We start from the raw sequence: 24,803 nt of genomic DNA, 5'->3' as shown, positions 1-24,803 counted from the left end.
CTTTAGCATGTAAATTTATTCATGGAATGCATGAACCATTCCATTTTACTCATATATATTACTAAACCAGACTTTAATCAAGACATTTTGCTACTGAGATTGTCTAAGATTTTACTTTTTACTCTTTTTGAAGGTGTTCTTCACAAAAACTTTTCATTGCTTTAATTGCATCAATTTTTTTTAAATACCCCATTAGTTCCTTTATAAATGTTACTGTTTTTGTTAGGATGGTCGTTTGAAACCAGGAGATCAACTTGTCTCAGTCAACAAGGAATCTATGATTGGTGTATCATTTGAAGAGGCAAAAAGCATAATTACCAGAGCCAAGTTGAGGTAACTATACTACCCATGGGATAGAATGAGTCATTTAAGATGTCTCCTTGGAAGCAGTAATTTAAGATGTGTTAAGTACTTTATAAGAAATATTTTTTAATAACATTTGAAACATTATCTTGGAATTCAGTTGTACTGTATTCGTAGCATATCCATAAAGTGATTTCTTTTTAATACTAGGTCAGAATCTGCTTGGGAGATAGCATTCATCAGACAAAAATCCAACAACATTCAGCCAGAAAATCTGTCATGTACATCACTTGTAGAAGCTTCAGGAGAATATGGACCTCAAGCCTCAACATTTAGTTTTTTTTCTTCTCCTCCTGAAATACTAATCCCAAAGACCTCATCCACTCCCAAAACAAATAATGCCATTTTACCTTCTTGTGAGGTAAGTCAGGTAATCTTAAATTTATGTATGTACTCCATAAATTCCCTATACATTTTTACATTGGTTATATACGTATAGAATTATTTCAGTAAAATTGTTAACAAATTAATATTTCTTTGAAAGTTTTTTTTATTTTTTTCTATTTAAAATTTTGATGCTGTGTTTTCAATAAACATATTTTAAGTCAGCATGTCCTGTGGCCAGAAGCATGATGGGTTAGAAAATACCAGCTTGACAAAATGGTTCCACAAAGATATGCCTAGATATCACTCAAAACTATGTTAGGAATGTCATATTTAGTTTCAGTTGGTTTAGTTATTTGCCATTTCTGTTCTCTGCTTGACTGAAGTCAGGCCATCTTCCTTTTGTTCCTTAGCTTCTTTCCCACATAGTGAGGCTAATCCCAGGCTAATCCAGTCTAAGAGGGTATTGCACCTTCATGCGTGCTATAGTTCACCCAAGTAGAATCACACAAAATGGGCAATTTCTATATCAGAATTAACATACTCAATTACTAACTGCTATACTGTCCTAACAAATTACAGTTATAGAATAAAGAGTGTATTATTTATGTCTGTGTTAGCTGTAAAATAGGGAACTTATGCTTTTAGTCAGTAGAATAAAATTCGTCAAAGGTAACTTCAGTCTCTGGTACATGCTGAACAGAGACAGAGTATACGATTTTCTGTCAGCCCCTTATACTTTGTCACTTGCAGCTATAATACTTTTAAAAGACAACATGTGTGGCCTTATATTTTGTTATCCTTGGATGTGGTAGAGCTGAAAGCAATTGTTACCTTTAATTCTGAATTGCTTTGTTTGAAGATGCATATACCAAAATTTTAGAGGGTTCATGTTTGAGGGACAATTACTTTAATCTCTGTAACCATTCTTTTTATGTTAACATGGGCTTCAAGTGACCTACTTTAGTAAATGACATTGCATGTTCCTCATTTTCTTTCACAGATAAAAACTGGATACAACAAAACAGAACAGATTCCAATTACTTCTTCAGAAAACAGTTCTGTGGGTTTGTCTAATACAGGTAAATACACGTTTAATTTCTCTTTCCTGTTTTTTTATTTTTCAATTCTCTCTCAATGAGGAGTATGTAATGTGACTTAAGACTTCGAAGAAGGGTGAATTATGTCTTTTTTCCTTCAGTGTATGAAAAATTAAAATTAATGTCTTTATGTTGGTCCCTGTTAAAATATGACTTTTATTAGAAATTTCTCTGAACAAAGAGTTGAAATTTCAAAAGATGCATTGTCATAACAGTGTTTATAAAGCTATAATAATTCATGAATTGTTTAAATCAAATAATGAAAAGTCTTCTATAAAGATCAAGATTAGGTTGCCGTGTCCTTTTAGTGCAATACTGATGAGGCATATTAAATACACCTTTCAGAAAACACATTATAGAAGGGAGCATACCTTAAGAAAAGAAATGGCCGGGCGCGGTGGCTCAAGCCTGTAATCCCAGCACTTTGGGAGGCCGAGATGGGCGGATCACGAGGTCAGGAGATCGAGACCATCCTGGCGAACACAGTGAAACCCCGTCTCTACTAAGAAATACAAAAAATAGCCGGGCGAGATGGCGGGCGCCTGTAGTCCCAGCTACTCGGGAGGCTGAGGCCGGAGAATGGCATGAACCCGGGAGGCGGAGCTTGCAGTGAGCTGAGATCCGGCCACTGCACTCCAGCCTGGGCTACAGAGCGAGACTCCGTCTCAAAAAAAAAAAAAAAAAAAGAAAAGAAATGTGTCTTGTTTTTTTGGAAGAAATCATATGGATATCAATCAGAAAGGATGTCAGTATTGTTAATTCATTATTATTGATTCTTAATTACCATAAAATGATTTACTGACTTTTTAAAACAATAAAGCATTAATTATCTAAGCCAAGTGTAAAATAAGGATTTTTATTTGGTTGTAAGGTGCTTACAGGATCAATATCAAGAAAAAGTCTCCTGAAATTATCTCCAAAAGTTAAACACAACCATAAAAAGACTAAACATAACTGAAAAACTAATTATATATACCTAATTATAATGCAAATTTTTACCTGTATATTTTAGTTTTGTTTTAATAGCATTATTCATATAAGAACAGAAAAATAAGGAAGCATTAATTTAAATTAAATAGCAACCAATCTTTTTTTTGAGACAGAGTCTCGCTCTGTCGAAGCTCTGCCTCCTGGGTTTATGCCATTCCCCTGGCTCAGCCTCCCGAGTAGCTGGGACTACAGGTGCCCGCCACCATGCCCAACTAATTTTTTGTACTTTTAGTAGAGACGGGGTTTCACCGTGTTAGCCAGGATGATCTTGATTTCCTGACCTCGTGATCTACCTGCCTCAGCCTCCCAAAGTGCTGGGATTACAGGCATGAGCCACTGCTCCCAGCCCAATAGCTGCCAATCTTTACAGGAGTTTATACTAGATTCCACAGTGGTTTACTCCGATTTGGGGTGGTATTTACCAGTGGGTTAATAGCAATCTTCAGCCATGAGTTATATTTGCTTTTACTTAGATTTATTGACCCTTAGAAACTTTATAGTATTATTCCTCTTATGTAATTAATTTCCAGTCTCTGGATGTACTATATTTTAAACTGGGAACCTGTATGAGAAGAAAAAGACAAATGAAACAGTCATGAGATGAACATCAAAATTGCTGGATGATGGAAGTCAGAATCCTTTATTCCTTGATTATATTATAAATTATTAATAATTATATAACATGTTTTTAACTTTTAAAGTAATTGAACTATTCAATGCCTCTTTTAACCTTTTATTCAGTAAGGATTTACTGTGTTATATAGAATACAGTACAATGGGATTTATGAAGAAATTAGGATATTTTCTGTGAGATACTTAATAGTATATTGTGAAATAAAACATGGGGCTAAAAATTCTGATTATTCAAATTAGGAAACATTCTAATTTATATGCATGTGTTTGTTTATAGATGTGTGTGTATGTTTATTTTATCAAGCAGCTACTATTTGCAGTTTTTTGTGTTAATCGGAGCAGGATGTGAGTGGTTTTGTTACTCTAAAAACCATTCTGTCTTGTGGATAAATAACACATTTAAACAAATTATGTAAAGACATGAACATAGAGGCCTAAGGAAAGAAGTAGTGAGTGCTATGAGTATGGTATAAGGAAGGCACAGTGGTTACCACCAGACTCTGGATACAGACTCAGTGTTCAAGTTCTTGCTTTCATCTTATTAACTCTGTAATCTTGAAAGAGTTACAAGTTACACGGAGTTGTTATGAGGATTAAACAAGATCATGCATGTCAAGCACTTATATTGTAATTAGTGCATAGTGTATGCCTACTAAATTTTCCTGTTACTAATAATACAGAACCTATAGCTTAGAGTATAGCTCAGATAATATTCTAGGTCGTGTTTATAGAGCAGAAGGAAAAGCTTCCAATTCTTGATTCAATTTTATGTCCTCCCCTTGACCCCAAAAACTAGTATATAATAAGGAATCTGTCACAATATGCAGAAATTAAGAAAAATTTCTTGTCAAAAGTCAGACATTATCCATATCTTGAAAAACGTGGTAAACATCAATTGATAACTGAACACAGGAGATGGTTTCAAGTTAAGGAAGCACCACAAATGAAAGAACTAAGGATGAACTAGAGGTCAGATGACTCCAAGAGTCAGCTGTGATTAGAACAGAGATCTTGTTGACAGTAAATAATCTCAGGTAAATGTATACCAGTCGCTGTAAGAACAGTGGTAGATTCTGTAGTAGAAAAATAGGTTAGTGAAAAATATATTTAAGTAAGTTATAGGTAAAGTAAATACTAAAATACAATTAAGATGGAACTTTTTTCTAGGGTAGAAATTGTGTCAACTCAGTCTCATTTTCTTCTACATAAATGTAATAGGCAAGATATTTCTGGGGAGTGGAAAAAAGGCAAAATCACCTCTAAATTATCTCTAGATAATTTATATATATTGTGATTTGCATGTTATAAGTACCTAATTATAGATGGTTACAAATCAGAAATTAACCATCACTTCTAGATTCCTTCAGTTACCTGATACTAATTCAAAAAATATAAACAAATTTTAATGTTAACCTCAACAAAAGTAAATGTAATTAGATAGTTCTATGTCTGTTCTTATCTAAAAATCATCCCAAAGTGTAAAAATTGGTTAGAATTTTAAAAATCCACATAATATTTAAATATTTTCAAAAACGATGCTATTACAGAAATTTATTTCAAAATCCAGAGTTGTTCACTAGTGCCGTATATAAGTTGAATATCACGTCTGTAATCCCAGCACTTTGAGAGGCCGAGATGGGCAGATCAGTTGAGATCAGGAGTTCGAGACCAGCCTGACCAACATAGTAAAACCTCATCTCTACTAAAAATGCAAAAAAAAAAAAAAAAAAGAAATTAGCCAGGCATGGTGGTACATGCCTGAAGTCCCAGCTAGTCGGGAGGCTGAGGCAGGAGAATTGCTTAAACCCGGAAGGCAGAGGTTGCAGTGAGCTGAGATTATGCCACTGCACTCCAGCCTGGGTGACAGAGCAAGACACCATCTCAAAAAAAAAGAATTGTTGCATGAAGAAATAGTCATTATTTTAACTTTACTAATAGTGTAAAGACTTAATTCCTTTAGACCAAGTGTTTTGAAACTGAAATAAAGTAGTTATGGGGAAAAATATCCATTCAGAGTTCGTGGTATTAAGTAAATTGTATTGATCCTTCCTTACAAAACATTCCTTTTCTTCTGCTGCTACAAAGAGGATAGGAACAGAAGATCTGAGAGGAGCCAGGCATGGTGGCTCACACCTATAATCTCAGCACTTTGGAAGGTCGAGATGGGAGAAATCACTTGAGCCCAGGGGTTCAAGACCAGCTTGGGCAATATTGCGAGACCCTGTTTCTACAAAAATTAAAAAATTAACTGGACATGGTGGCATGCACCTATGGTTCCAGCTACTTGGGAATCTGAGGTGGGAGGATCACGTGAGCCCAGGAGGTCAAAGTTGCAGTGAGCTATGTTCAGGATACTGCACTCCAGCCTGGGAGACAGAGCAAGACCAAGACGCTGTCTCTAAAGAAAGGAGAAGGAGGAGGAAGGGGAAGGAGGAGGAGAAGGAGAAGGACAAGAAGGAGAGAGATCCAAGAGAATAATAAGCGATACTTGGAAAAACTCACTCCCCCAGAGAGGAGCAAATAAAGAGCTTGGGGCTGGGATAGAGAGATGTCATTGGCAGATGAGGAAAACTGTCTGTGAGGGGCTTTCGGGTAAAGCTACTCTGAATTGACAAAGTATGCTGGAGTTATACACAGACCCTCTTAAGGTTTTAACTCAAAAGTAAAGGTGTAAGTTGTCTGGAAAAAGATTTTGTTAAGCCCTGATTGCATATTGTTAAATGAAGGTTAGTATAATTTTACATTAAATCTCCTTATAATACAGTGTCTCTGTGTTGATATTAATAATACTGTATATGTTTTCACAGTAGTTTTCTATGATATTGTTGATCTTCTAACTCCTATGAGGCAATCTGGTTTATTCCTCCAACTTTGTAGATGAGCAAACCCATTATTAAAGATGTTGAACACATTTAAGAACATTGGTCTGGAGTCACAAGAGATTAGACTCCTAACATTATCATGTACTAGCTATGTGACCTAGGTTAATTTCTTTACCTTTTCCTGCCTTGGTCTTTTATCTTTGGGATGGGAATAATAACATCTGTGGTCACTGTGAAGATTAATGAGCTTATATAGGTACATAGTTTACTGTTTAGATAGAAGATAGGAGCTTCTGTTCTTTTCACTGTTAGATATAGCATTTTTTTTTTTTTAACGGAGTCTCTCTCTGTCGCCCAGCCTGGAGTGCAGTGGCACAATCTCAGCTCACTGCAAGCTCCGCCTCCCGGGTTCACGCCATTCTCCTGCCTCAGCCTCCCCAGTAGCTGGGACTACAGGCACCCGCCACCACGCCCGGCTAATTTTTTGTATTTTTAGTAGAGACGGGGTTTCACCGTGTTAGTCAAGATGGTCTCGATCTCCTGACCTCATGATCCGCCCGCTTTGGCCTCCCGAAGTGCTGGGATTACAGGCATGAGCCACTGCACCCGGCCAATATAGCAAATTTTTATGCTTAGATGTAGGAAAACGTGAGAACACATTCCTCAGTATGTCAATGTTGTAAGTGTTCCTGTCTCACCTTCTCTCATTCTCCTCTCTTCCCCTTGCTCTCCCCTCTGCAACTCTTTCAATTACTTAACACTTGAAATGAGTAATTCAAGCCCAAGTTTAGTCTTTGAGACCATAATCAGGTTCACTTGGGTCCACCTAGTGTTAATGTGCCTTAATTGCAGGCCAAACACCAAGCTGGAAGTCGTTGGACAAGCTTCACATATCCAAACCTTAAAGGATGAAAAATAAAGTTATCTGCTGGTTGGTCTTCCATATCATTCCACTCCATGCTGATCTTTATACTACACTTTAGGTTTGGCATAGAATTTCTCTTAGGAGAGGAAAAAAATTACATGTATGTATATAAAAAAATTATATGTATATATACACACACATATACATATATGTGTGTATATGTATATGTGTGTATATGTGTGTGTATATATATGCATACCCACATATGTATGTGAATATATGTGTATGTATGTGTGTGTATATATATACACACTATGTATATATTATTTTTAATTTCATAGCCAACAATTAGGTATGATTACAAAGGAGATTCACTTACTTTTATCAGAATTGTAAAAATTCTATTTAATACTAAAATCAGTCTTTTTCAAAGTTTAATTCCATTTGAAGCTAAAAGTCAGCATCCATTTTTTTATGATCTTGACACCTATAAGCTATATTAAAGATTTTACATAGAATGTTAAGGATGTGTTAAAGGTTTAGAGGAAGACTATTTATTTTCATATGCACTTCTTATATTCTTAAGAGAATGCAAATCATTTTGTACTTAGAGACAGATGCTCTGAGAAATTTTAAAAAATTAAAACACTGCATAAAGATGTGACATTTTCCAAAGATTTTTCTTCTTCCTCTTGTTTCTATGTAGAACTAGTAAAATATCATTTAAAAGTGTATTTAGAATAGTGGCAATTTAGATAGTAAGATCAACATGAATTACAGGAATTTGTTTTACAAACTTTGGCATATTAAAACATACAGTATTTCAAGTTCTGGTCTTTTGTAGCATCTTTTTTATTCGTGCAATAAGGACAAAGGCTCGTTTAAATAATCAGGGTATATTGAGAAGATGTAGGAAAATGGATAAGAAGTGTATGACTTTTAGCTCTTGAAAATTCATTTATGCTACTTGAAATGTAACCTGTCTTTAAAATAAGAGATAAGATTTTTAGCTCAAAGTACAGAATCTATATAATGCTTTATGTGCAAACTTGAAATGACTTGCATTTATGTTTTTTTTCCAGAGTACTTCCAGAATTCACATCACAAAACACTTTTACCACTTGAAAAAATATCAACATCTTTGAACAAAAAGACTTTTTATCTTTTTAAGGCATTGTGGTGATGTAGTAGTGGTGGGATGTATGTTTGTCTTTTAAGTTAATATATCTTTGGGACTTCACAATGCATAATTGGCTACTCTTGTATCTTAGGACTTAAGTGAAGACAGCTTATATAAAAAATTTAGACTTAAAAAAATTATGAAAACTGGCCGGGTGCGGTGGCTCACTCCTGTAATCCCGGCAGTTTGCGAGGCCGAGGGAGGCGGATCACCTGAGGTCAGGAGTTTGAGACCTGCCTGGCCAACATAATGAAACCCTGTCTCTAACTAAAAATACAAAAATTAGCCAGGCGTGGTGGCATGCACCTGTAGTCCCAGCTACTCGGGAGGCTGAGGCAGGAGAATCGCTTGAACCCGGGAGGCGGACATTGAGCCAAGATCACGCCACTGCACTCCAGCCTGGGTGACAGAGTGAGACTCCGTCTCAAAAGAAAAAAGAAAAGAAAAGGAAAAAAAAAGAAAAAGTTACGAAAACAAAACTAAAAGCTGCCAACTGATTAGCTAGAATTATTTTTGAACAGCAGGAACTCAGAACGTATCCTGTCAAATGAAAATTTCTATTCCAATTAAGTTCCCAATTAATGTGCACCCTGTTGTCTCTTAGATGTTGCTTCTGCCTGGACTGAAAATTATGGACTACAAGAAAAGATCTCCCTAAATCCCTCTGTTCGCTTTAAGGCAGAGAAACTGGAAATGGTAAATCCTTTAAATTTTCATTTTTCTTCCGTAAGACAAAAACAGGAAAGAAGTACTCTCCTTCTTTGAGAGGATAAAGTACTGGAGTCATTAGTTTCTTGAAGTTACTTATTTACAATTAAATGAATGGCAGTTTGGATTTAAATTATTTAATTCACATTTGAATTTGGTAGTTCATGTTGGTTCACTAGTACAAAATAGAAATAAAATCTTTCATAATGAAATTGGCATTTGGATCAAACAGTTTTCTCCTCTGAGAATAAGACAAATATGATTTTTACAGTCTAGAATGTATGCAAAGATGTAACAAATTATGGCAAAGTAGATGAGGCTTCATAGATAATGGCAATAAATGCAATCAAGTAATAGTCCATTATTCAATTTTTTTAAGTAAAGAGAAACAAAATTTTAAAGAACAAAATAGTCAGATGTCCACTAAATAGAAAGATGGTGGCAATATACTAAAGCACTAAAAAATAGTCCTGGGGAAAGTGGAACATTGAGACTCTGATGTAAAAGAAACTTAAGATAATTAAAAAAGAAAAAGTAAAGGCAGAAAAGCACTCAGAAGCATTTCTTATCAGGTTACCAGGGATCTGAAGGGAAAAATAAGCCACTTTTTTTTTTCTTTTTTTTTTTTTTTTTTATGTAAGATGGATATACTGCTGAAAGTCCACAACCTCTACCTTCCTGTCAGTTTTTGAGGATAAAGCATTTTTACATTTTAGGAAGAGTATTAAAATGCATAGCTAAAATAAAGTACACGTCTGTTTATTCCTATATCCATACCTTTGCTTGGTCCTATGATAGTCCTTTCTCATTGCCAATTTAAATCTTATCTAAATTCTAACTCACACAGGGGAGAAAAGATTTCTCACCCATCGGTAGATTCATGGCCCAGACACCTATAACAAAAGACAGATTAACAATAAAATAGCATGCAGATTTATTTAATGTATGTTTTACATGACATGAGAACCTTCATAAATGAAAACCCAAAGAAACAGGGAAAACTGTATTTTTATGAACAGTCATACAAAAGTGTAGTTGGAGCACAAAAGGGTGTAATCTAATGGTAATAAACTGGGGGGAGCATAGCAAGGCCTGGTTGTTCAGATTCTTAACATCTCTGTGTCTTCAGAGTTGAAGATACTTCCTTTCCTCTGGGTATAGGGAGGACCTCTCTGGAATGAGGGTCTTTTAATCTGCTTTTAGGGGAGAATCAGCTGGGTTTTATGGCCCACTTCAGGGGAGAAAAGGTGAGAGAAGGTAAGAAAGACCTTCCTGCTTCTGCCATTTTCTTAAACACCAAAGTGCCGTACTTTGAGGCAGGATGTCCTGGATTTTGTCATTCAATTCCATCTCCTTCATTCAGACTTTGCTAACTCTTATAGTTCAGACCAACATTACCTTCTTTTGCACATTAATAGCACTTACCTTCACTTTTTGGTGCCCTGTAATCTTTTCAATATCTTGTTTTATCAATGAAATTATAAGTGTCTTCACCACAGACCCTGTAGTACCTATTAGTGTTTAAATAGCTGGTTTGTGCTCCATAAAATTTTCCAGTTAATTAGATACTTGAGATGTTTCCTTTATACTTTCAAAATCCTGAGTATCTTTTGTAACATGTGTTTCTGTTTGTGGCTAAAATGTAAGTTCTGGCTAACACTTGGTCTGCAATCAGTTAATAGTAACATTTTCAAAAATAGAGTGTTTGAAGTTTAAAAGCATGACTGTTACATATCTAAAAATGAATAATTATTCAATGATATTGATTTAGTATACATTTCTGAACATCCAAGATGTTCATTCTTCTGGATAAGGAGAAATTTATCCAGCTAATTGCTTTACCTGACAGACTTTGTTATTTTACTTAAATTTTTCTAGTACATGATATTATTTTTAATCTGATTAATATTCTTAGAGGTATGAAAATCAAAATTTGTATTGATTCTGAGAAATATGAGTTGCTTGGCCATTAAATCTGAATTCCAGTTTTGGTTCTACTTTAAGCCTAAACAAATTATTTTTGTGGAAAAGTAAAATGCCAGTTTTACATCAAAGAAACCCACATTTGATATAAATTCTGCCTCTGCTCTTAATCAAGATAGACTTGTTAATTTTACTTAGTAGAGCATTCTTTTTTTTCAGAATCTGAAATTATATTTATCTTAATAACTTTTTTCCTAAAATCTACATTAGCGTCTATCCACCCAAATTATTTCTTGAGCTACTCTTCTTGTTTTGCATAGTTACATATTAATGTCATAATATCAGTATCACCTCAGCTTGAAATAGGTCCTTCTCTTGGTTGCTACTTTGTAGACAGATTCAACTTTATTGTCCATTACTTTTTAACATATTCCTATTCAGTAATAAATATGGCCAATATGATCAGGTATTTAAAATAAAATAAATTAGTATATATTTTTCATCTTCTATAAACATTACATGTGGCAGCTCGAAAACGTGTTTTAATAAAATTTCTTTTTTTTTTTTTTTTTTTTTTTTTGAGACGGAGTCTCGCTGTGTCGCCCAGGCTGGAGTGCAGTGGCCGGATCTCAGCTCACTGCAAGCTCCGCCTCCCGGGTTTACGCTATTCTCCTGCCTCAGCCTCCCGAGTAGCTGGGACTACAGGCGCCCGCCACCTCGCCCGGCTAGTTTTTTGTATTTTTTAGTAGAGACGGGGTTTCACCGTGTCAGCCAGGATGGTCTCGATCTCCCGACCTCGTGATCCGCCCGTCTCGGCCTCCCAAAGTGCTGGGATTACAGGCTTGAGCCACCGCGCCCGGCCTTTAATAAAATTTCACAAGGAAAGGATGTTTGCTAATTATGAATTTATTAAGTAATTAGCCTACCTGGTACAATTTTTAAGGAAAGCAGAGAGGTTAGAATTTGATTAAGGAAATTACCTGTCAAGACAATGTCATATATATATACACACACACACGCATACATGACAAACATGTATGTTCAGACATATGTATATATACATGTGGCATTGTCATGAAGTCTTTTATATTTTATTGGTTTAAGTAGAGAAATTTATAACACTGAACTAGTTATTTAATTCCTTGTCCATAAAATGGAGTTACATTTGTCTCTTTCTATGAATACTCTGAGAATGATTTAATATACAGATATTTTAATGTTATTTCAGCATAGTTATTTGTAGTGATATATTGTATCAAAGTATGAATAGGATATGTCTCATTTGATCCTAATATTAAACTTAAAAATGTGCATTATAAACTTAGCAAATAGGGATACAATTTATTGCTTGGCTTGAAATCCAAATATCATACCTCTGCATTATCCATATATTTATACCTATGGAAGATGCTTTGGGATATGGATGCCATTTCACTGGTATTTACTTTTACCTCTTGCCATTTCTGTAACATTTCAAGAAAACTGTAGAGAGCAATGACATACCCAATGTTAATGAAATGTTCTTTGTATTAGGCTGAAAGGTGTGTGACTAATATTGTAACAAAGTAATTTTTAAAATTCATCATTCAGACATCAGAAAAACTTCAGTACATTTATTTGTCTAATTAACAAACTTTTATTTTTGCTTCAGGTTAAAAGATGACCTTAGTCATTTAATAAATTATTGGAACCAACTTATTTTACTTTTTTCCCCATACATACTGTGCTTACATATGAGACCTACTTTTTGATAAAACATGTTACTTCCAACTTAAATGTAAGAGCTTACCTAACATGACATGTGGTATTCATCTAGTGTGAACTTTCAACAAAACTCATTTATTACTAAGCTTAGCTCTAGATCAGTGTACACTGTAGTTAATTGCATTATGTAATTTTATTATTACTTATGTAAGAATTACCATATATTGAGCACCTTCTGTGACAGACTATTTGCATTATTTTTATAAAATTTTTTTATTTCTTTATATTAAAACATTCATCCTGTACAAGAATGTATTATACACATACAGTTTAAAGAATAATAAAGCAAACACATATTTACCCATCACCCAACTTAAGAATCAGAACCTTTGACGTTGCTAATGTATTTCTTCTTGATCATATGTACCTGTCCCCAAAAGAGGGGAAATTTTGAGTTTGTCATTTCTGTATTTTTTTAAAATTTTCACTTATTTTAAATATTGTGGGATCAAAGAGTTTCTTTTCTTTTCTTTTTCTTCCCTTTTTTTTTTTTTTTTTTTTTGGCAGTTGCAAGATTTAATAGAGTGAAAACAGAGCTCCCATAGAAAGGGAGGGAACCCAAAGAGGATAGCCGTTGGCAGCTTGAATGCCTGGGCTTATATCCCAATCATTGTCCCTCCCGCTGTACTCTCAGACGACAGATGATTGGCTATTTCTTTACCTCCTGTTTTTGCCTAATTAGCATTTTAGTGAGCTTTCTTTACTACCTGATTGGTCGGGTGTGAGCTAAGTTGCAAGCCCTGTTTTAAAGGTGAATGCGGTCACCTTCCCAGCTAGAATTAGGGATTCTTAGTCGGCCTAGGAAATCCAGCTATTCCTGTCCCTCAGTCCCCGCTCTCAACAGGAAAACCCAAGTGCTGTTGGGGAGGTTGGCTGACGACCACTCTAACTGCTTCCTGCTGAATTGGGGTGTAGTAGGGGTTGTGCAGTTGAGATTTCCTCGGGAGGGTTGCCTTCGATGTCATTAACATTGGAGCATGGGCTAGCAGGCCTGTCCAGGGGTCCGTGGTAGATCTTAGTCATGGACTGCATCAGGGGCTCCATTTGAAGAACCATTTGTAGTTTTACAGCTTCGATTCTGGAAGAGACAAACTTAACAAGAAGGTTAAAGATACAGGGATTGAAATGTATAACCTGCAGTGCAGGGGATTATTTCTTTGGAACACTTCACAGTGTGCCATTGGTTAGCTGCAGGTGAAAGTATTTTTCCTTCTTCGGTGGCTAGCCAACCTGAGGGGAGGAAACTGTGTCCTCGTGAGGTTCCCCATTCTATTTCTTCTTCTGAGTACTGGGGCTTGGTTTCCCAGAGGGGATGACCCCATACTAGGGGTCCTTCTATAAGCATTTCTAATGGAGGATCCTGCCTTGTGGCTCTTTTTGCTTCAATATCTGTTTGGCTGTTCCCTTTTATTTCTCTTTCCTTTCTGATGACCCCAGCTGTGTAAGACTGCCACCTCTTTAGGTTTCTGTATAGCCAATAATAATCTCCTGATGGCTTCCTGATGTTTGATAGGTGTTCCCTCAGAAGTTAGGAATTCCCTTTCTCTCCATGTTGCTGTGTGGGCATGGAGGACTAGGTAAGCATACTTAGAGTCTGTATATATATTTACCCTTTTTCTTTCTCCTAATTCTAGTGCCTGAGTGAGGGCTATTAGTTCTGCCAGCTGAGCACTAGTCCCTGGAGTGAGGGGGTTACTTTCAAGTATTCTATTATCACTGACCACTGCATACCCTGCTTTTTGAAGTCCTTTTTCTACAAAGGAACTTGCATCAGTATACAAGTTGAGGTCGGGATCAGTCAAGGGAACCTCTAGAAGGTCCCCTCGAGTGGCGTAGGTTTGAGCAATTGTTTTTTGATAGTTATTCTATCTTTTCTTCATTGTCTGGAAGAAATGTGGCTGGGTTAAGAGTTGCACAAGTGCTCAGTCGCAGCACTGGCCTTTCAAGTAATAGAGCCTGATATTTAAGTGAATGGTTGTCTGACAGCCACAAGTCTCCTTTAGCAGTGAGTATGCTGTTCACATCATGAGATGTCCACACAGTAAGATCTCTTCCCTGTATTATTTTAACTGCTTCAGATACTAAGACTGCTACTGCCACCCCTTCCCGTAAACAATGAGGCCAACCCTTTGCCACTACATCAATTTCCTTACTCAGGTATGCCACGGGTTGCAAGCTCATCCCTTGGACCTGTTTAAGGACTCCTAGAGCTATTTGTTTTTTTCTGTGACATATAAAGAAAAGTCTTGCCCTGTTGGCAAACTTAACACCGGGGCTTGGGTTAAGGCCTTCTTTAGGGTCTGGAAAGCCACTTCTGCTTCAGGTGTCCATCTTACTAAATGGGTATTGGCTTTCTGAGTTTCCTTAATTACTGAATATAATGGCCTTGCTATTTCACCGTACCTGGGAATCCATATTCAGCAGAAGCCTGTTATGCCAAGAAACCCTCTTAGTTGCTTTAGGGTTTTGAGATGAGGATAAGGCGGTATAGGGAAATTTAAGAGTGCTTGGGTGGCTTGATGGCACACGGTTTCTGAACAGACGGCTAAAAGTAAATCATCCATATATGGAAGGATAAGCATGTCCAGGTGTGAGAACTGGCTCAAGTCTTGGGCTAATGCCTGGCCAAATAGATGGAGGCTATCCCTGAACCCTCGGGATAAAACAGTACAGGTGAGTTGAGACATTGGGTTCAAAGGATCTTCAAAGGGAAACAAGAATTGAGAGTCAGAATGTATAGGAATGCAGAAAAATGCATCTTTAAGGTCCAGGACTGTAAACCACTCTGCTTCCTCTGGTATTTGGGAAAGCAGAGTATAAGGGTTAGGTACAGCTGGGTATAGAGGGACAATGGCCTCATTGATAATCCTGAGATCTTGCACTAACTTCCACTGTCCGTTGGGTTTCTGTACTCCTAAAATCGGAGTATTACAGGGGCTATTGCATGGTTTTACTAGACCTTGGGCTTTTAGGTCCTTAACAGTTTCTTTTGAATCTTTGTTGGGCCTTGGGTCTAAGGGGATACTGCCTTTGGGGTATAGGAGGCGGAATCCTTTAGTTTAATTTGAACAGGATGGGCATTCTTTGCTCATCCATATTGTCCTTCTGTTGCCCAGACTTCAGGATTCATTCCTTCCTCAAGCAGGGGACCACAAACGGGTGTTCCTTTTCCTATGTTCAAGTGTACAGTGGCCCCTGCTTTTGCTAGAATGTCTCTCCCTAACAAGGGAGTGGGGCTTTCAGGCATAATTGGAAAAGCATGTGAAAAGAGTAAAGCTCCCCAGTCACAACTTAGTGGCTGGGAGAAGTATCTAGTGACTGGCTGTCCTAGGACCCCTCGGATAGCGACAGATCTGGAGGACAGTTGTCCAGGACAGGAGAGTAAGACTGAGAAGGCCGCACCAGTGTCCAGGAAGCAGTTAACCTCCTGGCCCTCAATAGTCAAGCATACCCGGGGCTCTGTGAGGGTGATGGCATGGGCTGGAACTTGCCCCAGGCACCCTCAGTCCTGCTGCTGGATTATCTAGTTAGTGGCTTCTGACTCAGAGGACCTTTGTCCCCTGAGACAATTGGCCTTCCAGTGATTCCCTTGACATAAGGACCATGGACAGGGGGGCAGCTTATTTCTAGTTGTACAATCTTTTTTAAAGTGTCCTTGTAGACTGCACTGGAAGCAAGCCCTATTAGGCATTCAATCTGCCCAGGTTTTCCCTTTTCCAGAGCCTCCAAAGTCTGCTTGCCTGAGGGCCATGACTGAAGTGGTGACCTTTTTTTTTTTTTATCCAGTTTGTCCCGTTTCGCGTGCTCCTCCTGATCTTTAATGTAAAAAACTGAAGTTGCCAAGTTCAATAGGGTTTCTAAGTTTTGCTCCGGGCCTAAGGCGGACTTTTGAAGTTTTTTCTAATGTCTGCAGCTGACTGAGTGATAAACTTATCCTGTAAGATTAGTTGGCCTTCAGTAGAGTCAGGTGACAGGGAGGTATGCTTCCTCAATGCCTCCCTTAGTCTCTCCAGAAAGGTGGTAGGATTTTCTTCCTTTCCCTGTGTTATAGTGGACATCACTGAATAATTCATAGGCTTCTTCCTAGTTTTCCTTAGTCCTTCTAGCACGCAAGTTAGCAAATATCTGCGGCACCAATCTCCATGTTCTGATTCTGTGTCGCAATGAGGATCTACGCTGGGAACTGCCTGCTGGCCTGTGGGGAATTGTTCTCTTTCCTCTGTTGTCATCCTATCATTGACCTGACTGAGATACCAGAGACCGCCAAACTCTCGGGCTGCAGTTATGGCGGCACTTCTCTCATTTGGGGTTAATGTCTGATTTGGCAGTAACATTATATGTCTCCATGTCAGATCAAAGGATTGTCCTAACCCTTGTAAAACATCAATATAGCCATCAGGGTTATCTGAGAATTTACCTAGGTCTATTTTAATTTGCTTCAAGTCTGAGAGAGAAAAAGGTACATGCACTCTGGCTGGGCCAAATTCTCCTCCTCCCACTGCTTGGAGGGGGCATAATCAGGGAATACTGGCACTCTTGGGTTCATTGTTTACCCCTTTGTCTATCTCCTTTTGGACTGTTTGGGTTGAAGGGGGTTCCTTATTAGTTGAGGAAGGAGTTGGGGGGACGCTGGGGTAGGGAGGTAGACTCTGAGGGCTTCCTGTAGGGCATAAATCACACTTTTTACATAATTGTGAGTTGTCTCTTAATGAAAAGAAAGTTTGTACATATGGCACTTGACTCCATTTGCCTTCTTTTTTACAAAAGAGGTCTAGCTGTAAGATGGTGTTATAATTTATACTTCTCTCAGGCAGCCAGGTTTCTCGTCCTTGAAGAAGATATCGTGGCCAGGCTGTACTGCAGAAGAATATAAGTCGTTTCTTTCTTAGTGTCTGAGGGTCAGATTGGTCCCAGTTCTTCAGAATACATCTTAGGGGCATTTTTGCCTTGAGGGGAACATTTCCTATCTGAAAAAAGAACATAGGGATGCCAGCACCCCTAGTCATTTTCCGATGAGCATTAGTCCTAGAGCGTCCTCTATGATCCTAATGCTTATTCCTTTCCAGGGTGCATCACCACCCATGGGCCTCTGCTTATCGAATTAGTTACGCCCACCAATGTAGCAGTCCTGCACCTGTTTTCCCGCCTTCCTTGACCACAAAGAAAGGGGTCTGGGCTGCTGGATTCTAGTCCTTTACCAGCATGCCCAACATTGCCTTTGTGCTCGAGGGCGAGTCCTAGAGCTGGACTGGGTTCCTGAGTATTTCATAACAACCCAGCTGCGCCATCAAGATGCATTACCATAAACAATTCTTATGCAAATTCGTTTCAGAGAGGGTGTAGGTAACCTTTGGAGTCAGGATTGAGATAGTCTTTTTGATTCTATAAGTACTTTAAGGCTTGGCTGAGGGCAAACAGCTTGTAAGTTTGAGGAGACCAATTATTAGGCTATTTTTCTAACTCTGCTTCCACAAGAGTCTCCCTATCAATTACTGAATGCTCATTGTGGTTTTTTCCTCAATCACCCCGGAGGAACCATCTGTCATCCTGAAGGGAGTTCCTCCTAGGTCTGGTTGGACCTTCGTATGGTAATTAAGATTTAAATCCCCTGTAAGGAAATCTGCTGGGTTAAGGGAATTATCAGTGGTTAGTGTTAAATTACCTTTTTCTAACAGAATAGCCCTATACTTTAAGATTTTTGAGTTAGTAAGCTACCTTTTTGCTTTTTGGACTTAGAATAATTCTGAACTGGTGAGGTGTGCTCACAATGAGGTTTCCTCTAAAAGTTACTTTTCTACTTTCTTCTGTTAGCAAAGCATTTGCCACTACAGATTGAATGCATTTGGGCCATCTCCGGGTTACTGGGTTAAGGATTTTTGATAGGAAGGCTACGGTTTGTCAGTGGTCTCAGTGTTTTCAGCCTACGCCCTTGTTTACACTGACAACAAGGTAGTATTGGAGTGTTACAGGGTCAGGGAGAAGACCTTCAATTATCAATTATAGGTTTTAAATTTACCCTGGCTTTTAAAGGAATATGGCACACTGTTTTGTTTTTTGTTTTTTGTTTGTTTTTTACTATTCCTGTCTTTTTCTTTCTCTCTTTGACTCCCTTTTTCTCCTCTCTGCCTGTTTCTCCTCTGCTTCTTTCGCCTCTCTACCTGTCTCGCTCTCTGCCTCTGTCTCTCGCCTCTCTGTCTCTCTGTCTGTCTGTCTCTCTGTCTCTTCTCTTAACCATTTACAAACTTGGGGCCCTGGCAAGGGTGTTGGGGAACAGGTCCCACATAACTGCCCATGTGAAGAGCTGTATGCCTAAATTGGGAGGGACACCAGGGACAAGACTAGCTGCCTAAGGATGCTCACATGTAGAACTTCCTTAGCTCGCTTTGGAGATACAACTTGCTAGAGGAAATGAAAGTCTGAAGCATCAGTACCTAGGAGGCAGGGATCAGAGGAAGTAGATTCAGAGGTAAGGAGAATTTTGGGGCTACACTTTCAAGAAAGTCATGGTCGGGACCCAGAAGATATGGGTCACAAAGAAAGGTAGGGGCACACGCATGGGTGACTGTTGAGTAGAGACTTCTGGCTGCACAGTGATCTCAACCAGCTAACGCCAGGAGTTTGGGACGACAGCTTTCTGCCTCTAGTCAGCCCTCGGCTTCCCCAAGGAAATTGAAAGCGGAAGCTGGTTCTAGGCAGACGAATGCTCCCAACCCAGAAGGGTTGGGGGTTTTTAGAAAGCCCTTCCCCAGACAGTCTCACACCTGAGTCTTAAGTCCGGCGGCCGTGCTAATCGTTTTTAACCAGCTGACAGGTGCCCGGTATTTTCCTCCAATTCTAAGGAAGGAGAGGACAGAATAGCAAGTGAAAGTGGTCCAATATTACTCACCGCTTTGGAGGTCCCTTCATGGTCTCCAAAATGTTACCAGGTCCTTGCTCCCAGAGCTCCCAAGATGGTGGCGGGGGGCTTCCAAGATGGTGGCAAGCCTCGTGTTCTCTGACCTGGGGTTCTTGGCCTCATGGATTCCAAGGAATGGAATCTTGGGCCATGCAGTGAGTGTTATAGCTCTATTAGAAGCCGTGGGTCACGGAAGAGAACCGTGGATCCCAGTGACCAGTGTTCAACTCGATTAGGACAAACCCGGGCGCTTAGCCATGCAGGAACAATGGCAAACCTTTAGCCCGATCAGGAGCGGCAGTGGGCACCTTGCTGGATCAGGAGCACAGCGGACACCCTGCCAGATCGGGAGGGATGGAAGTCAGTGGTGTGTCTGCAATGGCAGCAAGCAGCAGTGGTGGATGGCGAGCAAAAGCTCAGCTTGAGACGTAACAAACATGGACCAAAGGAGTGCAGTTGTAAGATTTAATAGAGTAAAAACAGAGCTCCCATACAAAGGGAGGGGACCCAAAGAGGGTAACCCGAGTTTATTTTCAGTTTATGTGAGGTGTTGTTAAAATTTTTGCTCTGTGTTTTCAGCTCCTACAAAAATGTTTGGCTCATAGTATATGCTGAAAAAATAATTCTTGGATTACTTAATTGTTTTCTAAAGTAGTTTTCTCAATTGTCATTCCTACTAGTCTTATGTAAGAGTTCTCATTGCTTCATATACTTTAAATTTATTCTAATCATAAAATAGTTTGATGTATTTCTACCATCTTATTTTTTAAATTTCTTTTTGTTCTCTTTTTTATCACTTCTTTTATTCCCCTTTTTATTGTATTCTTTTGGTTTGATTATGTTTGATTATTTGATTAATTGCTTTTGCATTTTACTTTTTACCTCCAACTTGTTTGAAAATTATGTCTTCTCTTGCTATTCTTTTAGTGATTTCCTTAAGATTTTAACATGCACATTTAACTTAAAAGTCTAAAGTTAATCAGAATTCCTTTGTACATACAAAGCCCTACAATACATTAATTCTGATCACCCTCTTCTCAATTTATGTATCTATAATTGTCCAATATTTTGGTTTTGGCCTATCTCTGTGTAGTCTTACAAATTATGAATTATTAATATCTTTGTTTAGTTTTATAAATCAGGAATTATTGTAATCTTGTAGTCAATGATAGTTTAGATTTGCACATGTTTACCATATTCTTTATTCATTGGTCTATTTTGCATTTCTGACATTTTGGGGGGTCATTTTCCCTTTTCTCTAACCCCTTTAAATGTTCTTTTCGTATAGGTTGAGAGAAAACTCTCATTTTTAAATTTTTCTGAAAATATTTTGCCCTCATTTTTGAAAAAGAATTTTATTAGGTATATAATTCTAGGGTCACAGTTATTGTCTCTAAGATTTTTGAAGCTCTTATTTTTATTTTTTCTGGTTTCTGTTGTTGCTATTTTGAGAACTCAACTGTCGCTCTGTCTTTATTTTGTAATGATCTGTCTTTTCACTATTTCTGCTTTTGCAAATATTACCTGTTATTGATGTTCTGTATTTTCACCTTGGTGTATCCAGGTGTTGATTTCTCTTATGTTAGCCTATTTAGGATTTTTCAGGCTTCATAAATCTGCAGATTTATATCTTTTTTAGGTTCTACAAAATTCTCAGCTAGCATCACTTTGAATATTGCCTCTCTTTAATTCTCTTTATTATCTGTTACCAGTTCAATTACATATTTATAGACAGACTCGCTCATCTTCCATGTCTTTCAAGCTTCTCCTTCATATTTTGCATCTTCTTATCTATCTATGCTGCATTTTCAACTCTTTCTCCTATACATTGTTTCTCTGCTTCACTCTCTTCAACCGTCTGCTATTTCACATATTCATTGAGTTTCTAATTTGTTATTGTCCACCTAGTATTGTTATAATATATTGTTCCTCTTATTCTTGATTCACCTTTTTAACTTAAATATGTTAAACATATTCTATGTCTAACTATACAGTAGCTGCAGTCTTTGGTTGTCACATCTGTTGTTTGTTTGTATGTATGTTTACTTTTGCTTGTGATGTCATAATCCCTCATATGTTGTGATTTTTTTTTAAATTATACTTTCGGCCTGGCGCCATGGCTCATGCCTGTAAGTAATCTCAGCACTTTGGGAGGCCGAGGCAGGTGGATCACCTGAGGACAGGAGTTCGAGACTAGGCTGGCCAACATGGTGAAGCACCGTCTCTACTGAAAATACAAAAATTACACAGGCATGGTGGCATTGGCCTGTAATCCCAGCTACTTGGAAGGCTGAGGCAGGAGAATCTCTTGAACCCAGGAGGCAGGGGTTGCAGTGAGCCGAGATCATGCCATTGCACTCCAGTTTGGGCGACAAGAGTGAAACTCCATCTCAAGAAATAAAAATTTAAAAAATTTAAAAATAAAATTATACTTTAATGAAAAAATGGAATTTTATCTTTGTGAATTTTGAAGCTACTATATGAAACCTTTGGAAAAGATTTACATATGTATGTTTCTTAGACATCAGGAACTACTGGAACTAAATTCCCAGATTGTGATTTTTCAGGCTATAAAACTATTGTACCTATTGTTATAGTTATACACTCTCAGGAAAAATATTTTTTCTTCCACCCAGACCTAAGGAAGACATATTCTGTAATGTCTGTAGGACTTTGTTCTTAGTTTACCATTTTACTGAAAGTGTTCACTATGAGGTTCCAGCATTGTTTGGGTGATTTAATCCTGCCTCCCTGTATTAGGCCTTAGATGCTTTCCTCCTGCTTGCAGGTTTTAGGCCATCAAGAATTAGGAGATTCTTGGGGTGGGCATGGTAGCACATGCCTGTAAATTCAGTGCTTTGGGAGGCCAAGGCAAGAGGATCGCTTGAAGCCAGGAGTTTGAGACCAGCCTGGGCAGCAAAATGAGATTCCATGTCTCAAAAAATTTGTTAAAAATTAGCCAGTCATGGTGGTGCACACCTGTAGTCCCAGCCACTTGGAGACTGAGGGAGGAAGGTCCTTTGAGCCTGGGAGGTCCAGGCTGCAGTGAGCCATGATCATGCCACTTCACTCCAGTAAGAGTGAGACCCTGTCTCTGAAAATAATCATAATCATAATTTTTTATAAAAAAGAATTAGCATCCATTGTCTTTATGCTCACTTACCTCTGTGTGTTCTTGTGTCTTCATAAATTTTGGTATCACTCTCTCTCTCCTAAGCCAATCCAAGCATTTAAGGTATTTGTGGATGTTATTGTTTATTGTTATCTAGTAATTTTTAAAAACTTTTCTGGCAGGATTCCCCCAGGATCTTTTCTGTATTATCAGAAATACATTGTAACTCTCACATAAATTATAAAATATTACTTTTTTTTTTAGAAAAAAAATGAGGATTTCTTAAAAATGTATCAAACAAAAATGACTCAAGAATAGTTTCACAATATGTATCAAAATTTGAATTTTGCCTATGCTTTTCAGGCAGTAATTCCTCATTTAAGAAATTTTCCTAAGTAAATAATAGACAGGGGCACAAAGATGTATGTGGAAGGCCGTTCACAGTGGCACTGTTTATATTAGTGAAAAATTCATGGCAATCAATAGGAGCTTGATCTAATAACACATGGTATATTGAAGAGTTATGTTCATTGGCATGGAATGCCTTTTTTTTCAGTTCTGGAGTACCTTTTTAAAATAGATTTGTTCATCAATAAAATTCTGAAAGCTTTATATACCAAAATATCAATAGTGGTTATTGCTTGCTAGTGAACTTTTAGATGTAGTTCACTTCTTTCTAGATTGTTTTAATTTCTCTAATCATGAAAACATAAAATATGCAGTATAGGGCATATATACATTGTTATTTTTTTAATTCTATCCTATTGGTTTCCTTCATTCTCATGGCAAGTCAGAAGAGGTTGTAGGTGAATCCAGTTCAGCCATCTTAGATTATCAAAGATTACAAGGTTATTTTTACTCAACAAATATTTATTGTTTACTTCCTCTGGTTGAGGCATTATAGTGTTTTGGCACTGTAAAATTGGTGGTAAACAAGACAAAAAGTTATTTCCTGGTCTTTATAATTCATTGTGGTGGAGGAGGTAGAAAATTCAAAAAGCCAGTGAATAACAAGAGTACATATCAAATAATAAGAGTGACAGAGTGACTGGTAGATTATTTCAGATTGGTAGTCACAGAAGAGATCTCTGAGAAGGTGAAATTTAAACTGAGACATGAAGTGTGAGAATTATGGTGCTAGGGAAAAACATCTGAGATATAAGAGAACAGTTAATGAAAAAGTGCTAAGACAGAATGGAGCCTGGACTTTTTTTAAGAAAAACAGAAATGTGTTCCTGGCATAATGTGATCAAGGGAAAGAGTGGTACTAACGACCTAAGTCAGGGAGATAATCAGATCATTTCTTTGTAGGCCTAGGTGAGGTCTTTGGATTTTAATCTGAGTTCAGTAAAAAGCCATTGAGTCATTTTTATTTTTTTTTTTTGAGACGGAGTCTTGCTCTGTCGCCCAGGCTGGAGTGCAGTGGCTGCATCTCAGCTCACTGCAAGCTCTGCCTCCTGGGTTCACACCATTCTCCTGCATTGAGGCATTTTTAATAGGAAAGTGACCGCTATGTGTGTGTATGTGTTTGTGTGTGTATAATTTTTAAGTCTTCATTATGGAAGATTTCAAATATATATCTGGAAAATGATTTTTGCCTAGTAACAACTAAATGGCTTAACTTACAGCCATAAATGCTTAACTTGGAGTTTATGAACCCCAGAAATTCTAGATTAAAATTTGCATATATGGCTATTATTCTGGGAGCGGGTCCATAGTTCTTAAGGGACTTTCAAAAGTGTCTGTGTAATCCTTGAACAGTTAGGAATAGAACTTCTAATTCTGGCAACATTGTATAATCCAAGAAATCCAGAACCCATTCCTGCCATGAATATAGGATTGAGTCTTCCTTATCCAAAATGTTGGGAGCCAGAAGTGTTTGAAATTTTTGATATTTTCAGATTTTGGAATATTTGCATGTATACCTAATGAGATATCGTGGGAATGGGACCTAAGTCTCAACAGGAAAATTTATATATATGCCTGAGAAACATAGCCTGAAAGTAATTTTATACAATGTTTTAAAATAGTTTTATCCATAAAACAAAGTTTGTATATACTGAACCATCAGAAAGCAAAGGTGTGGACTCAGCCACCCTTGTGGACAATTTGTGGTATTATGTT

General features: G+C 37.7%; 1 protein-coding gene across 2 annotated transcripts in view; it reads left to right on the top strand.

The window, feature by feature from the left end:
- STXBP4 (syntaxin binding protein 4) overlaps positions 1–24,803 on the top strand; it is a 197,888-nt gene that overhangs the window by 30,506 nt on the left and 142,579 nt on the right. For both annotated transcript variants that reach the window (XM_025361495.1, XM_025361493.1), the window contains exons 5-8: positions 227–333; positions 514–724; positions 1,691–1,769; positions 8,882–8,973. In XM_025361495.1, coding sequence (XP_025217280.1) covers positions 227–333; positions 514–724; positions 1,691–1,769; positions 8,882–8,973 — 489 coding nt within the window. The remainder of the gene's footprint in view (positions 1–226; positions 334–513; positions 725–1,690; positions 1,770–8,881; positions 8,974–24,803) is intronic.

This window comes from Theropithecus gelada, chromosome 16, assembly GCF_003255815.1.
Source record: "Theropithecus gelada isolate Dixy chromosome 16, Tgel_1.0, whole genome shotgun sequence".
Taxonomy (NCBI): domain Eukaryota; kingdom Metazoa; phylum Chordata; class Mammalia; order Primates; family Cercopithecidae; genus Theropithecus; species Theropithecus gelada.
Note: the sequence above shows the minus strand (reverse complement) of the source record. Positions and strands in the feature narration are given on the sequence as shown.